The 15,652-nt window shown below is 40.6% G+C and overlaps 2 protein-coding genes across 3 annotated transcripts; one reads left to right on the forward strand and one right to left on the reverse strand.

Moving 5' to 3' along the window:
* Window positions 1-674: 674 nt before the first annotated feature.
* Window positions 675-7,141, forward strand: LOC102705259. Of its 2 annotated transcripts, none has more exons than XM_006656128.3 (9): window positions 675-1,111; window positions 1,871-1,922; window positions 2,804-2,877; window positions 2,991-3,080; window positions 3,584-3,727; window positions 4,586-4,637; window positions 5,207-5,280; window positions 6,096-6,185; window positions 6,706-7,141. In XM_006656128.3, the coding sequence occupies exons 1-9, from the start codon at window positions 984-986 to the stop codon at window positions 6,767-6,769; spliced, it is 768 nt and encodes a 255-aa protein (XP_006656191.1). In that variant the 5' UTR covers window positions 675-983; the 3' UTR covers window positions 6,770-7,141. The 2 variants fall into 2 exon arrangements, with proteins under 2 accessions (XP_006656191.1, XP_015694366.1); XM_015838880.2 differs by lacking the exon at window positions 6,706-7,141 and adding an exon at window positions 6,305-6,596.
* A 3,312-nt stretch (window positions 7,142-10,453) lies between these two features.
* LOC102700156 (receptor kinase-like protein Xa21) lies at window positions 10,454-14,506 on the reverse strand. Its single transcript, XM_006657017.3, has 2 exons — window positions 11,083-14,506; window positions 10,454-10,910 (listed from the first exon to the last, which is right to left on the reverse strand). The coding sequence occupies exons 1-2, from the start codon at window positions 14,189-14,191 to the stop codon at window positions 10,525-10,527; spliced, it is 3,495 nt and encodes a 1,164-aa protein (XP_006657080.2). The 5' UTR covers window positions 14,192-14,506; the 3' UTR covers window positions 10,454-10,524.
* Between the last annotated feature and the right edge of the window lie 1,146 nt (window positions 14,507-15,652).

Below are 15,652 nucleotides of genomic sequence, written 5' to 3' on the forward strand. Positions count from 1 at the left end.
TGATTAGAGGAATTGAATATTTTTTTTGCATCCTCGGTTTAAAGGGTTTTTAAAGTAAAATAGGAGGAACTGAACTGTGAAAGTTTTGTAAAATTACTCCATTCCGAAGAGATAGTAGAAAGAGTTCATATGAATTAAAAATATAGGAATTCTGTGGATTGGAAAAGAAACCATAAGTTTTGTAAAATTCCTATAGATTAAGGGTACAGGAAATAAATACTTGGACAAATTTCAATCGTATTTCTTTGTCCAATAGGATGTTATATGGAAATTTTCCAATGATATTCCTCAAAAAATCCTCCAAAAATCCTATGATTTTCCTTCAATCCAAAGGGCTCCTCAATTCTTCATTCTCGATCAAGTGAGGCCAAAACTCGAATAGCCTCCCCATTTTCTCAAAAGAATGTTGAACATGCAATGTTTTGTCAAAGAAATGATCTGATCTATCTCGAATTTTCGTATGTTCTTGACCTTTCTGATGGGCCCATATGCTTCAAATTTTTTTCATGCAGAATTAAGTCTGCTCACCTGATTGGCCCGCATTCCGACTTATAAAAGGCCTGACGTCAATGTGGGCCCAATTCGATCGGGCCCATTACGTAAGTGGGCCGCGGCCCGTCGGCTCTCCGAGAAGAGAACCCGTCTCATCTACGGATCTAGCCCTTCGCCGACATCGCCGGAGCCGCGAGCGGCGGCGGCGGCGGCCGCCGGCCACCTCGGATCCTCACCTATCCTTCCCGGTGTCTTCCTCCTCCAGTGCGACCGACCTAGTCGCATTACCAGCTCTCCGGCCTACGTGGCCTCGCCTCCGCCTCCGCTTCCGCCGCCCCGACGTGTCCGCTTCCCGTCCGCTCTTCCACGCGTAGAATTCCTCCCGCTACTAGTATTTTTGCACTGCTCCGCCCCGAATTCCCGGTTTCCCTTTGCTTCTCCCAGTGAGTTGGTAGTTCGATACCGGCGACGGCGACCGCAGCGGCGCATCCATGGCGGCGGCAGGATCCATAGGCGTGTACAAGGTGGTGTTCGCGGCGCTGGGCGTGCTCATGGTGGGCACCCTGGTGTACACCACCGTCACCGATGGCTCGCCGTTTCGCCCCGAACTGCTCACCCCGTGAGTATTGCTACACTACTTCGCTTTTCCCGAAATGAAGGAGGATTGTTAAGTCAGCTATTGCGTTTATTTTATGAAGAGTATGTTCCTATACTCGAGTCAACCATTTCAAGCTTTTGGATTGGTCTAAAAAAAAAATTAAGCGTGGAATGCGTTGCTAATGATTAGCAAATGCTGGGAATCTTTAGTACTATTTAAGCATTGTTCCAGCCTGTGATCTGCACAATGGTGCTGCAGAAAGACAGCAAGTATAGGTAGTTCTTGAGTCTTGATGGATGCAGTATTGGAAACTGTGTGCACCAATTATTTTCTAGGTTTATAGTTTGTCCTCAAGACTTGGAGAGAATTGGCATGTTCTTAAGCAATGAACTATCTCTTGCATCAGGGTAGCTGGGTAGGCATTAGGCAAGACCAGAACTATTGTCCAAGCATGTTTTAAAAGTAGCTGGCAGGGAGCTTCCAGGAGCAAGCTACTGGATTGGGTTCGAACCCATGATACTCACCAGTCACCACGTCCCAAAATTAAACTATGGGCAGGATTAAGTTTCTTATTTCTTAATAGTGTTTAAGGTGTTAGAGTCTGAGAACTCTTATATTGTTGTTGTCTGTGTACATCGAGTTGGTTGCAGTCTTGCAGAGGCCGGGTTTATCCCATTTTCTAAAAAATAGTTGGTACTAACTACCTCCTTAGTACCTCACATTTTTCTTTTTCTTTTTTAAAAAAAGCCTTAACATGTACTTGTTCTTTTCTCTCTACAGGTGGATGGTGGCAACACTGATTGATTTTTATGTGAATGTGATTGCAATTTTGGTAATTCTTTTATCTCTATACTGTACTTTGCATCCTGTCACTAACTAGTCACTTTGGTAAGACAAGTTCTACAGGAATTTTGTGATCTTTGCAAGCAGCATAGTTAGATGGAAATGTTTACTGGAGTGTGAAGCATGAAGTGAAAGTGTCAAGTGGTCAATCGTTTGCATGCATTGTACAAAAGTAGACAATGTTCTACCATTTATTTATCTGTCACTCATGAATAAATTCAGCACTGGCAAAACATACTGCACATTAACTATAGTACTTGGAGTTAGCCTTTTATTTTTGTGTACTCAATTGGTAAAATAATTTTTAATCTGCAAATCTGGTGAAAAATATAATTCCAAATCTGCATGAGGGAGTTGTATCTAACTGGTCGAAGCTATAAGTAAATTCCACCTTGGGTGATCTCAGATATCAAAAATCAAAGGATGGTAGAGAAGTTCTGTTGTATTATCTTCCATAACATGTTTTTCTTTTGCCTAAAAGAAGGTAGATAGACTCTACAATAAGAGTCTCTCTTAATATGTAAGCTTTTTTGTATAAATCGGAACCAGAGCTAATATTTGTGCTCCAACTCCAACCTGTGTACCACTGGAAAATTACCCAAGTTTTTTTGTTTATTTTTTACTCCTATTTAGCCCCTCCCCCTGATTAAGACAAGCAATTTTTGGATTTCACCATATATATGTATACACACACACAAACACTAAAGGATATTTTTGGTCTGCAAGGATTAATGACTAAAATGCTTTACTCTAATTGATATAAATAATGCAAACTAAAATTATACTATATTTCCATGCTTCATGTATGGAGATACATTTGAATATTATGTTCATCTTGATGTGAGCTAGAGGTGTTCTTGTATGTTGCAGACTTGGGTTGTCTACAAGGAAGTAAACTGGATTAATTCTATCTTCTGGGTAGTTCTGTTGTTCTGTTTTGGCGGGTAACCGATTCCTTCTTGATAATATTTTGTCTTGTCAGATTTTTGTAAGTTTTGAATGGAGTTATTCATTTTTTTCATGATGCGATCATCTTTCTTTCCTGTTATCTTTTCAGTTCTGCTACATGTGCTTATCTTGTTGTGAAGCTTTCTGAAATAAAACCTTCAGGACCTTTTCAGGATCCACTTGATCTTTTATTCCTCAGGTACAGATTCAAATTATTCCTATTGTAGGAACATTTTAATATTTTAGTTTGACATTTTTGACAGCATAAATTTGGCAGAGCAAGTAAAACAAATATCTTCGTTTTATTTTTTTATTGTGTCAATACTGAAAATAGAAATGGATTAGGCAATCTTTTTCTTTCTCTGGGGGCACTGGTGGACTATAAGAAGCTTATGTTGGTTAGTGGCTACACTATGTTCTCTTTCACCTTTTGGGGGACCTGTAAAATATTTTATCAAGTAAATTTCAACACCTGCAACAAGAAATATTTGCTTTCACAATTTTTGCACCTGTTGGGTTTAGATCCCTCTTATCTTGAGTACTATACCAAAGACTCCCCATGCCATAGTGCCATGCTGCATGCAATGACCAATGCAGTGACCTTCTTGTACTACATTCTGGATGTCGAAGGAATATTTTTTGCATATATCAACTGTTATTCTTATCTTCTGTGTCTTGAGGCATTTCTCAACTTCATTTCAGGCAAGGAAATCTCTCCCAAAGAAAGTCCTCTTTTGTCATAACTGGGAGGATTATTTTCAGCATTTTGGGGGCTATGATGGCTGCAATTGTCATATATACTGTCATCACTGATGGGCTACCTTTTAGGAAGGAATTGTTGACGCCGTAAGTGATACATTCATGAAGCACACCTGCTCATATCGTTTAAGACCTTATTTTCTTTAAGTATAGTGTAAATACAGTTGAATGCAACATGGAAATGGATAATGCCAGTGATTAAATTAAAAATCACATAGGCATAGAATGACAATACAGCTGAAGGAAAGATAAGTGTGCATTCACAAGTGCTAGAAGCACCCTATGCTGAATTTACATTCAATAGTTATCTATCAATTGTCCTGTTAAGACAACTTAGCAATTACCATAGTTGCTTACAGGTATGCAGGAAAATGTGTCTTCTGTGCCTGAACTTCTCTTCTAAAAAATCACTCCAAAAACTCATGAAAAATTATGAAATAATTTGGCAAGATAGGTTATTACCTAAGAAACTAAATGTGACTTGTATTGGGAGATACTAAAAAACAAATTCTAGTGATTAGCAGCTTTCCCTTTTCCCTTTTTCTTTGGTTTTGTCGTTTCACTTTCTATAGGACTTCCCTTTTCTATTTCCAGATAATTTATATTTGAAACTTCTTGTCATGATAGATTTATTTTGTATCACTGCAGCAAATTATTAGAGCTTTTCATGAGTATTTTCACCATAGGAGTAGGAAGCACAGGAAATGTTATTGGCCATGAAGAGTTGAGATTTATTGGAGGCCAACCCTAATTAATGCCCTGGAACTAGATTTTCAATTAGGATAATGTTATATATGTTTCCAATTGATCTGTAGTTTTATCAATATATTCTTCAAATATGCTATCTATGTAGAAGCTTGCTGGCATTTTTTATTTTTTTTTCTTTATCATACTTGTGTTATCAGTTAGAAAAGTGTCAAATTTACCATTTTCCTTTGCATTCAGGTGGATGGCGGCAACCTTACTTGACTTCTATATAAATGTCTTCGCAATATCGGTAAAAATATCTTCTTCATCCTATAGAATTAATTATGTGCAGCATACTAGTTTGCCTGCATGAATATATCCAGAAACTAATTTTTCATTTGCTAAAACAACTAGTGCGTGAATCTATTGATATTTGGAGAAGGTTTCGGTTGTTTTAAACTCAACTCTAATCATGCTATATCACCCACAGTTTCATTAAATTTGTCTAACTGCAGTGCATCTTATCATTTTTCTTTCCTTGTTGAAAATTTATGAAGACGACCTTATTTTTTTAAAAAAAAATTAAAACGGAAGTAGCACATCCGTCCACATACTGTAAAGATGTCTCCTTGAAGTAGGTAATGCATCCTGCAACTTTGAAATGGCGAGGCACTAGTACGCTGGTAGCGCCCTAGGCACAGGAATACTGGACAGTAGTTCTACTTTTTTTAAAAGAAAAACTTTATAATAGCTATATCTGCTATCGGTAACATGAGTAACATGATATTTCTAAAATAAATTTCAAAAAATTACAAAAAAGAACTTTATAGGTTGGAACTTAAGACCAAACAGTAAACTTTTGGTGATATTTCCCCTCAGGTATGGGTTGCTCACAAGGAGTCAAACTGGATATCAACTGCCATTTGGATATGCTTGCTAATATGCTTCGGAAGGTACACAGTTTTTTCATCGAGGCTTTGAAAAAAGCATTTCATTGCATTACTACATTGCATTGGGGTTCTTTTTGTCCTTGTGACTTGGATTTTACTGCACGAATTTGGTAGGCTATTTCTTGCTTACACATTATAAACATAAGGTGTAAATAGTAGTTGCTGCCACCTATCAAATGTATCACCTTATTGTCTGCTAACTGATAAAACCTTGCCTGTACTAAGAAATTATTACCTCCTCTGTTAATTTTTACAAGGCATATTTCTTTTTTTTCTTGAAAACGTAGGAGAGCTGCATTTCATTTCATTAAGGGGAAGAAAAAAGAACACAAAAATATTTACAAAGTAGGAGGACCCCAAAAATATTTACAAGTCATATTTCAATTTAAAAATTCACACTACATAGATTTTTGGCAACCAGTTATTCAAATTCCAAAGTATAGATTAAGTTTAAAAAAAGTTATACCAATAGATCCGTAATTCAAGGTGACTCCATACAATGTAGGTTTTATAACTACTGAGAGTATGTTTTATGAGAAATCCATTGTCGAAGTTTAATCTTGAAGACTTCTTTTTGGAAACCAATGGAGGTCGTACCATGATAGCTATATGATGCATATATTGTTCAACCAGATATACGATTATTTTCTAGGGCTTCTCTTTATGAGCAGCACCACCATAGATTATGTTTAGTTTTTATATGGAAGGACTTTCCTGCTCAAGAATAGTTACCCAAGTTATATGCATCATTCCATCATGACTTGTTTATTTGTAAATAACTTATTGATCCTTGTCACAATTTTTTTTCTTTGATCTAGCATCACGACGTGTGGCTACATTGTCGTCCAACTTTTCCAAGTATCATACCAAGATCCTATCTATCATGTGTTATTGAACCTTCATAACAAGTATGACATTGCTCCTTCCCAGTAATCCTCGATCTTCTCCAAGCCTGGTTAGCTTGCAATTGTCTAAACTTAGCTTGGCATATGGTCATTTATCCGGTATTCATCTATCTGAAATGTAGGAAGATTTGAAAAATTCATTGAAGGGCTGTCTGCTTGGTATACAATAATATTATCTCAATAAATGGTATATCATATAGCAATTAGAGAATGTTTTTCCTGGCTTAATGACATAACTTCAGGCAATTTCTCTACAAAAAGAGCCAGACTTTTTATGCAGTTGCAGCTCCTTTATGCTGTTTATTTGTATATCTAATTTAGTCGTTTTACAAAAGCTTTCTTCATGTAGTTGTTATAACATTGTAAGGTCATTTAACACAGAGTTAATAAAGTCAAGTAAGGAAATTGTGACTATCTTGGTTGATGGGGAAATTACTTGAATTGCCAAATTAGTTTAAAGTCTTGCGGAAATTGGCTTGCACGACTCCTTTGATTTGATGATCTCTATCTTGAGTGTGTGAAGGAGCCTAAACACAGAGCAGGGAAGACCTCCAAGCATTATACCCTCTATCTCTGTCAAAGCATGAAGAATATGTATGCAATCTTTTGGCAATTCTTTTGCACACAGAACTCCAATATGAAGAGAAGGCTCATCATTCTCATTTGGTTATCTCTGTTGGAGCTGGAAAAAGAATCCTTGCTACGGTCAAAACTCGAATACATAACAGCTTTGAAATCGAGACCCTTGAAGCCAATGCTTGGTCACACTGTCAAGATTCTTACAAGGTTTCAGTGTCTAATACTCGTAAATGTAGCCATGTAGGAAAGCTTTTAGAAGGCTCTTGTTGCTGTTTAGGTTGAATAGCTCATATGGCATCTTGGCAAGGTTACCGGAAGCAAGACAATATACGGAGTACGTCCCAGTATGGGCCTTTAAATTTGAGCCCAAACTGAGAAATCACGTTACCGTTTTAGTTGGGCTAACGCGTGATCGCAGGCCACCCTGCGGCCCATATACATTCGGCTTGAACGGGATCGCGGGTGACGTGCGGCCCATAAATCTTGGGCTGGAATTGGACGGATAGCGACGTGAGGCCCATAAACCTTGGGCTAGAGTGGGATTTCTAGTGACGTGAGGCCCATGGGGTTGCCTGCCGCGGAGCCACCGACAGCGCGGAGAAAATTACATATCTACCCTTCAAAAAGAGATGATTCTTCGCTAGAATGCCATTCAAATGCTTAGATTGCTACTTTGCCATTTTCCTCACTTTAGGTCCCGAAAATTTTTTTATCTAATTTATTTTTTTCTTTCGACAGTGCCCCTGGCCTTCTTCCTAACTTTCCAAGTCTATAGCCATTCCTCGTCTCTTCCAGCGCCGGTCGCCGGAGCACCCCCACCGCCGCAGTCGCCCCACCGACGCTGGCGAGCTCCGAACCGCCTACTGCAAGGATGATGCCGACCCGCGCTCGTCGTCGTCGCACCAGTCGTCACCGTCATGTACGCACGACAGTCGAACCGGAGTGGGCCGTTGGCATCTACCTCGACGTGGCGCCGCGCTCGCCGGGGCACCCTACCGCCGCAGTCGCCCCGCTGACGTCGCCGAGCTCCGGGCCGCCGCTGGCGCCCCGCAGATGCTACCGAGCTCAGCCTCGCCTACTGCAAGGACCGCGCCAGCCCGCACTCGGCGTCGTCGCGTCGATCGCCGCCGTCGTGTACGCTGAGGTCAAGCCGGAGGGGGCCGTCGCTGCCGCTCGTCGTCGCCCAGGCGACGGCGCGGTGGGGCTGCTGCGGCGATGGCGTGGTGGGTAGGGAGCGGTCCAGGGGGCGGCGAGGTTGGGCAGTCGCGGCGGCGGGACGACGACTCCGGCGACCGGCGGCCCAGGCGGCGGCACTAGGGGTGGCCTAGGCGGCGACGCAGTGTGGCTGCTGCGGTGGCGACGTGGTGGGGAGGGAGCCGTCCAGGCAGCAGCAAGGTTGGGAACGAGACGCTCGACCACGTCTTCTCCACAGTCACGCCGATCTGTGTTTGTGAAACAGAGGGCAAATTTGGAACAAAGACTTGTAAAAAAGTAAAAATAACTTTTCAGCCCCCTTAAACAGTGAAAATGGTAAACTAGCAAAGCAAATCATAGTACCATTTGTATGGCGTTCGAGCGTAGCTCATTATAATGGTATCGCAGTGAATCCATTCTTTTATCGATAATAGATATGCAATTTTCTCGATAGCGCGACCACTCCAACCGACAGCGCGATTCTCTCTCTGCTTCTGCCACCGTCGCGCCGCCGCTGCTGCCGAGATGGGATGGATCTCCGACGGCCCGTGTGCTCTACCTCCTCCTATGGGGGATTAGGGGCATACTCACCTGGTCAGTTTCCTCGCATCCTCCGAGACCGCTGCGTCGGCGTCTCGCATTGGCTCCCCCGCCTATCCCCGGTATCGCTCTCCCCCGATTTTACCACGAACCAGCATGTCCGTGTCTGCACTGTGGGGATTTCGGCGGTGCGTGACGGCGTGAGGTTTTTTTCTTCGCAGCGGCGCGCCAGCGCCCTCCACCCCGCGGTTCTATTCTATGCACAGGACATCAGCGGCCAGAGGCGGGAGCGCATTTCCAGATGCACGCGGTGAGTTCATCGGCTCCTTTATTATTATTATTATTATTATTATTATTATTATTATTATTATTATTATTATTATTATTATTATTATTATTATTATTATTATTATACCATGATTTTGATTCCACGCAGAATAAGCTTACTTTTTCGTTGCAGTTCAACGTATCGTTTCACGTCTCCAAATTCTGAACATGGTCCATTAGCTTCTTTCGCAATGTACTATCACCAGCTACAAGCACACGTATAGCATAACTAGCTAGTTCCAGTATACGTGCACTCAACCCCTGGCTGCCGATCCGCTCACTGCGCGTTGCGGATCCCGTCACTATGCCATGCTGCATGATTCAGCTAAAAATTGGACTCTTGCCACTATTACGTGCCACTCTGACATGATACAAGATTAGTCTAGAAATGGAAATGGCAGGACGAAAGTGGGAAATAAGTGGGGAATCATTTTACATCATTGTAATAGGAAAATGACGATGCGTTTCTTTTAGAGTTTTGTCTTTTGTGACAGCGCTTCGATGTCTCCTTCATTTGCAATCATATTTGCTCAGCTACATGATTGTTGTGATGGGTATCAAATAAATCAATTCTAAATTTTCTCCTAAGTTTTCTCTTTTGGCTTAGTTTTGTTTTAGGTTGTTAAGGTACCGGGAGGTACCACATTTTTTAGAGTAATTCTTGGTACTAAAATTTGAAAAATCTTGGTACCTCTACGTACTTTTAGAAGGACCGTAAAGTTTATCTTCATTTTATGAGTTTCTCTCAAATGGCTGGATCGTTTACTGTGGTGCTGTGTTGGATTGGATCATTTGTTAAGATAATTTGACAGGATCAATGGTTCTATTTCACTTATTCAATTAACACGAAGTAACATTGCACTCTATAGAATAATGAAGTCATGTTTGATGTTTTCAGTGATGTTTTTCTTGTGTCACCCTATTCGCATAGGCAAATATGATCCTTGCATTGACTTGCTCATTGAACTCTTTTACTACATCCGTTTCATATTATAGGATTTTCTAGCCTTATCTAAATTTATCAATTAATGAATGTATATAATTTATATATATGTCTGGATTCATTAGCATCCATATAAATCTAGGCAAGACTAGAAAGTCTTATATTGTGAAACGGAGGGAGTACCAACTATGAAAATCAAGTTTGAATTAGGATTTTATGTTAGTTTTTGTATTTGTATTTATTAGAACTTTATAAATATATTTAATGTATGTTTAGTAAAAATTTTGTTGGTAAAAATTATTAACTCGTGAAAGCTATTAGGTCCATGTATTTGTTTTTTACATGATGAACATTTTTATACATACTTATTATAATCAGTAGGAGTGAAGAGAAGAAATATTGGCCTTGTCACATATCAAGGGGTGAACAATCCAGGCAATTAACCACGAATAGAAATTTCCACTGTTCCGCTTGAACTTTATTTCATACAACTTGTATGGTTGTGAAAAAAACAAACTACATATCACTAGTAACTAGTAAGATATAAGAGGAAAAACATACATAGCATTATGAAGAAAAACAAAGCAGTTATGTAGAACAGGCTAAGCTTAGATCTCCATGACAGTAATGTAAGCAACAAACTTGTAAAATAAATTAGGATGAAAAAACCACAAAATCAACTCCAAAATTAAGGTCTAAAATTCAAATTTTAGTTTATGAGCAGTTGCAGAAGCAAAATGATAGGAGCCATAATTTCTTTCAGTCCGATAGTGCTGAACATGCTGTTTTGACAGTTGTTACTTCGAAGTAAACATCTTGTGCTGTTGGCCGATCTTTTGGTGACTCCAGTGAACATGAGAGACCAAGCTTAAGTAGTTTCATGATGCAGCCCCAAAAGCCAGGTATTGCATGATTCCCACGATCTAAGTTACTTTCTAGATCGTCATCTTCAAAATTTGGAATGATGTTCGGATCTATGATATCACCAATATTTTGAGGAAATGATTTTTCCACAAATTTGTGAATGCTCAAACCATCTTTAAACATCTCATCTGTTGGACACTTTCCTGTGAGCATTTCTAATACCATAATTCCATAACTGTAGATATCACCCTTGGTTGAAATCTTTCTCCCGATGCCATACTCTGAAACATTTTGTGTAATTGTTCAAAAAACTAATTATCTTTATGCATTAAATGTAATAATGATTAAGCTGAATTATTTAAAATGAAAGTTGCACAAGAAAATAAATTAATATATTTCACAGAAATTTGCAATTGCTATTGCATTTCAGTAATACAAGAAAAAAAATGTCACCTGGTGCTATATATCCGACTGATCCTCTTGGTCCAAATAAACTTGTTGAACTGTTATTCACTGTAGGATAAATATGAAGCAACTTAGCTAACCCGAAGTCACCAACACATGCGCCCATGACATCATCTAGGAGGACATTGCTAGGCTTCAGATCACAATGAACTATGGGAGGGTTGCAATGGTTGTGTAGATAATCCAAGGCACATGCTACATCCACTGCTATTGTTATTCTAGAGCCCAAACTCAATGGTTTCTCTAAAACATATTTGTTCAATTTTGGATAGAGACAGCTCTCTAGGCTACCATTAGCCATGTAGTCGAGGACAAGAGCTTTGAACTCATTCCCTGTTGTGTCAGATGTTGAGCATGCAGTAATGACCTTCACTAGATTACGATGTCGAGTGTTCCTCAGGGCTTCACACTCTGCAATAAAGCTTTTGGGTGCACCAAGTTGATCAAGTTTGAAAACTTTTATAGCAACTTCATGTCCTTCAGAATCAAATCTACCTTTGTAGACAGATCCATACTTTCCTGAACCGATCAAGTTAGCTGATGAGAATCCATTTGTTGCTTTGAGTAGATCAGAGTAGGAGACTCTTTTCAACTCCTTCGTGGATAAGAGTGCTTGTTTTTTTGCCCTCTTTGTCTTTCTCGAAACAACAGCTAGTAAACATGACAAAAAGAACAAGGCTAGAGTAGCAAGTCCCACTGCCATCACAATGTGGAGATTATGCTTTCTTTTGGAGCCTAATGTGTAGCAATTTGGCAACTGTAGCAAGTGGAAATTTGAACATAGTTTTTTGTTCCCTTGTACAAACACCTCACTTGCATTATAAAAGATACCCCCTGTTGGTACTGGTCCCTCAAGGTTGTTGAAGGACAAATTTAGAATCTTTAAAGAACTGAAGGACTTAAAGAACTTTGGAATTTCACCAGAGAGGTTGTTTCGCGATAGATCCATGTCAATTATGCCTCTCAAGTTCATAAATGATTCTGGTATCCTCCCATCAAGAAGGTTGCCCTCCATGTGGAGAGACTCTAGGTGAAGGCAATTAGCTAGAGTGGAGGGAATTTCTCCGGATAATTGATTATTGGAAATGTTGAGAGGTCCAAGATTAACCAGGCCACCAATTTCCAGTGGTATATGACCAGATAGATGGTTGTGAGACAAGTCTAAGCATTCTGAGAGGGAGTAAAGATAAAAAATCTCTTTTGGTATGTTTCCTTCGAGGGTATTACAAGAAAGGTTCAAAGTCACCAAATTTTTGCATTCTCCTAGTGATCTAGGGATGGATCCACTCAAATCATTTTCTTGCAAATACATCTCAGTCAATTTACTTAGTTCACCAATTGAAAGTGGGATTTTCCCAGAAAGTTTGTTGTGTGATAAGCTCAGGACAAGCAAATTTGAAAGATTTCCAAGTGTTTCTGGAATATTTCCTGTGAGCAAGTTGCTCTCTATTTGAAGAAGTGTGAGGTTCGTGAGGTATCCTATTCCCGGTGGTATGGTACCAGATATTTTATTTGCAGTCAAATATAGAATCTCTAAGCTTTTTGAAAGACTAGTGATGGAGCTTGGCAACATTCCTTCCAAGTTGTTGTTGTCTAAATATATTTCCCTCAATTTTGTGCAGTTGGTCAATGAGGAGATGAAAGACCAATCTCCAGCTTCCAGCTGGTTCTGGCCTAGCATTAGTATACTTAAGTCTGGTAGTAGCCCAAAAGAAGGAACAATGCCATGGAGTGCATTGTCACGGAGATTAATTACCTGCAGATTTGTGGCATTGGCTAGTGACGATGGTATGCTTCCTTGGAATCGGTTTCCCTGCATAATCAATGTTTGGATGCTTGGAAGGGTCTGCCCAATGCCTTCCGGAATTTCTCCAACCAGGCGGTTGGTACCCATGCCAAGGTAAGTGAGTTCTGACATGTTATAAATAGAGGGTGGAACTGTTCGTGACAAATTGTTGATGGTCAGATCTAGTGAATCCAAGTAGGGAATTGTACCTATGCTCAATGGAATGTCTCCATGGAAGTTATTCTCTGCAAGAAGTAGCCAGACAAGATCAGAAAAGTTTCCTATGGTGCAGGGTATAATGCCTGAGAGATTATTCTGGGACAGGACAAGATACTTCAGTGGTGAGTAGATGTTTGGGATAGATGGGATAGACCCAAAAAATTGGTTCCCTGCCAGACCCATGACTTCAAGTTGGGTGCTATTGAACAGAGCTGGAGGAATCTGCCCTGTGAGATCATTGTTTGTTAGGGCCAAAAATCTAAGTGATGAACTGTTTGCTAGGAGTGGCGGGATGCCTCCAGTGAGCCTATTATCAGGGAGCGAAAGAAGACTGAGTGATGGGCTGCTCCCTAGTGAAAACGGAATGCTGCCTGTCAGGTTATTGCTTGCAAGTGTCAATTCTGAAAGGTTAGGGAGCATGCCCAACCCTTCTGGGATGCTTCCATACAGCTTATTATGATCCAAGTAGATCACCTGAAGATCCATACAATTGTTCAAGCCTGCTGGGATCTCACCACTAAGGGAGTTGATACCGAGATCGATAATCTGAAGGCGCCGGCAGGAAGACAGAGAATTCGGTATCTTACCAGACAGGTGGTTTGAGCTGAGGTTCAGATAGCTCAGGTGGCGCAGGTCACCGAGCTCAGCTGGGATTTCACCTGTCAGCTGATTAAATGGGAGGTGGATTCTTGTGAGCAGTGTGAGGTTGGCGATGCAGGGTGGTAGCTGGCCATCAAGGCCGGCCATCTCCAGGTCCAGGCCTGTCACACGAGATGCATGGCTCCTGCTGCATGTGACACCAGGCCAAGTGCAATGGTCAAGGGACCCAGTGCTCCTCCAAGAGCCCAGGGCTGCACTGGTGTTAGCAAAATGTTGCTTGAGGCAAAGGAGGGCCTGGAAATCACTGTTTGATGCATCGCCGGACGAAGTGGCGTTGGCAAAGAAGGTAAAGTAGGTTAGGACGAAAATGGTTGGGACCAGTGAGAAGCTCAGAGAGCAGTAGCAACTGTGGCCTCCTGCTGGAGACTTGGGCATCATATTCACAGGCATGGATGGGCTTTGTGTAGTGATCACTTCAGTAGAAGCATACATGAATTTATAGGCAAGAAGAAGATAGCTTGATGCGTTTAGAAATCAAGGTTGCTGCATCACTTTCTGCTCTGATGGCGATGCAGGGTGGTAGCTGGCCATCAAGGCCGGCCATCTCCAGGTCCAGGCCTGTCACACGAGATGCATGGCTCCTGCTGCATGTGACACCAGGCCAAGTGCAATGGTCAAGGGACCCAGTGCTCCTCCAAGAGCCCAGGGCTGCACTGGTGTTAGCAAAATGTTGCTTGAGGCAAAGGAGGGCCTGGAAATCACTGTTTGATGCATCGCCGGACGAAGTGGCGTTGGCAAAGAAGGTAAAGTAGGTTAGGACGAAAATGGTTGGGAGCAGTGAGAAGCTCAGAGAGCAGTAGCAACTGTGGCCTCCTGCTGGAGACTTGGGCATCATATTCACAGGCATGGATGGGCTTTGTGTAGTGATCACTTCAGTAGAAGCATACATGAATTTATAGGCAAGAAGAAGATAGCTTGATGCGTTTAGAAATCAAGGTTGCTGCATCACTTTCTGCTCTGATCCAACGTATGGACAGCACAGATGTTCCAAAATGGGGACTATAGCCAGAAATTGGGTGGTGGTCTATTTTGTCATGAACCCAAAGAATTGAGTGGCGGTCTATTGGTGTTGAAAGCGATTCATTCAAACAGGACTGTCGTACGACTTGGGCTTAAAATTACGTTTGGCATTCCTTTTATGATCATTTAGCTCTTTATTTATGTTTTTGAAAAAAAATCTTTATTCTTGACCGATATGTTTATAAATATTTTAGATTTTATCGAAAGAAATTACTTTCTTTTCACAATTCACATACTAGCTTCGGTATAGGCTATGGCAGGCAGCCAGGAACATGAGTTTTCGAACTGGCAGTCATCGCTGTTTCTTTATAGTGCTGACGATGGACAAGGTTTTTTTTTGAATTATTTATCTATATAGAGTACAGTATCACCAATATTTTTTTAAGATAACAGAAATCTTGTATGTCTAGCCTACTATACTAGGTGTATGCAGTATAATTATTCAGATAAATCGAAAGAAAACAATAGTTTAAAAACATAACAGGGACGAGGCACCCCACTCCTCAACATCTTTACAAATTACAAAAATACAAACAGTTTTTGTCCTCCAAATTTTGTTCTCCATCCACTTTTTTATTTAATGTTGTGACTGACTATTCGTCTTATTAAAAATTATATTATTATTACTATTATATTTTAATTTGTTATAAAATAAACTTTAAGTATGACTTATAATTTGCATATGACATAAAGATCTTGAATAAAATGATATAAAAGTCAACGGTGTTGAATAAAATACTATCTTATCTCAAAGAGTGGGTCGCTAAAACTTTACTGGATGGTCCTGCTTGGGCTTTTTGTCTCGGGATGAGAAGTAGATTCGCCCTTCCCTCATGTGGTTCTTGCACGCTTCTGGTCTCTACCAAATCATCC

This window comes from Oryza brachyantha, chromosome 6 (assembly GCF_000231095.2).
Source record: "Oryza brachyantha chromosome 6, ObraRS2, whole genome shotgun sequence".
NCBI lineage: Eukaryota > Viridiplantae > Streptophyta > Magnoliopsida > Poales > Poaceae > Oryza > Oryza brachyantha.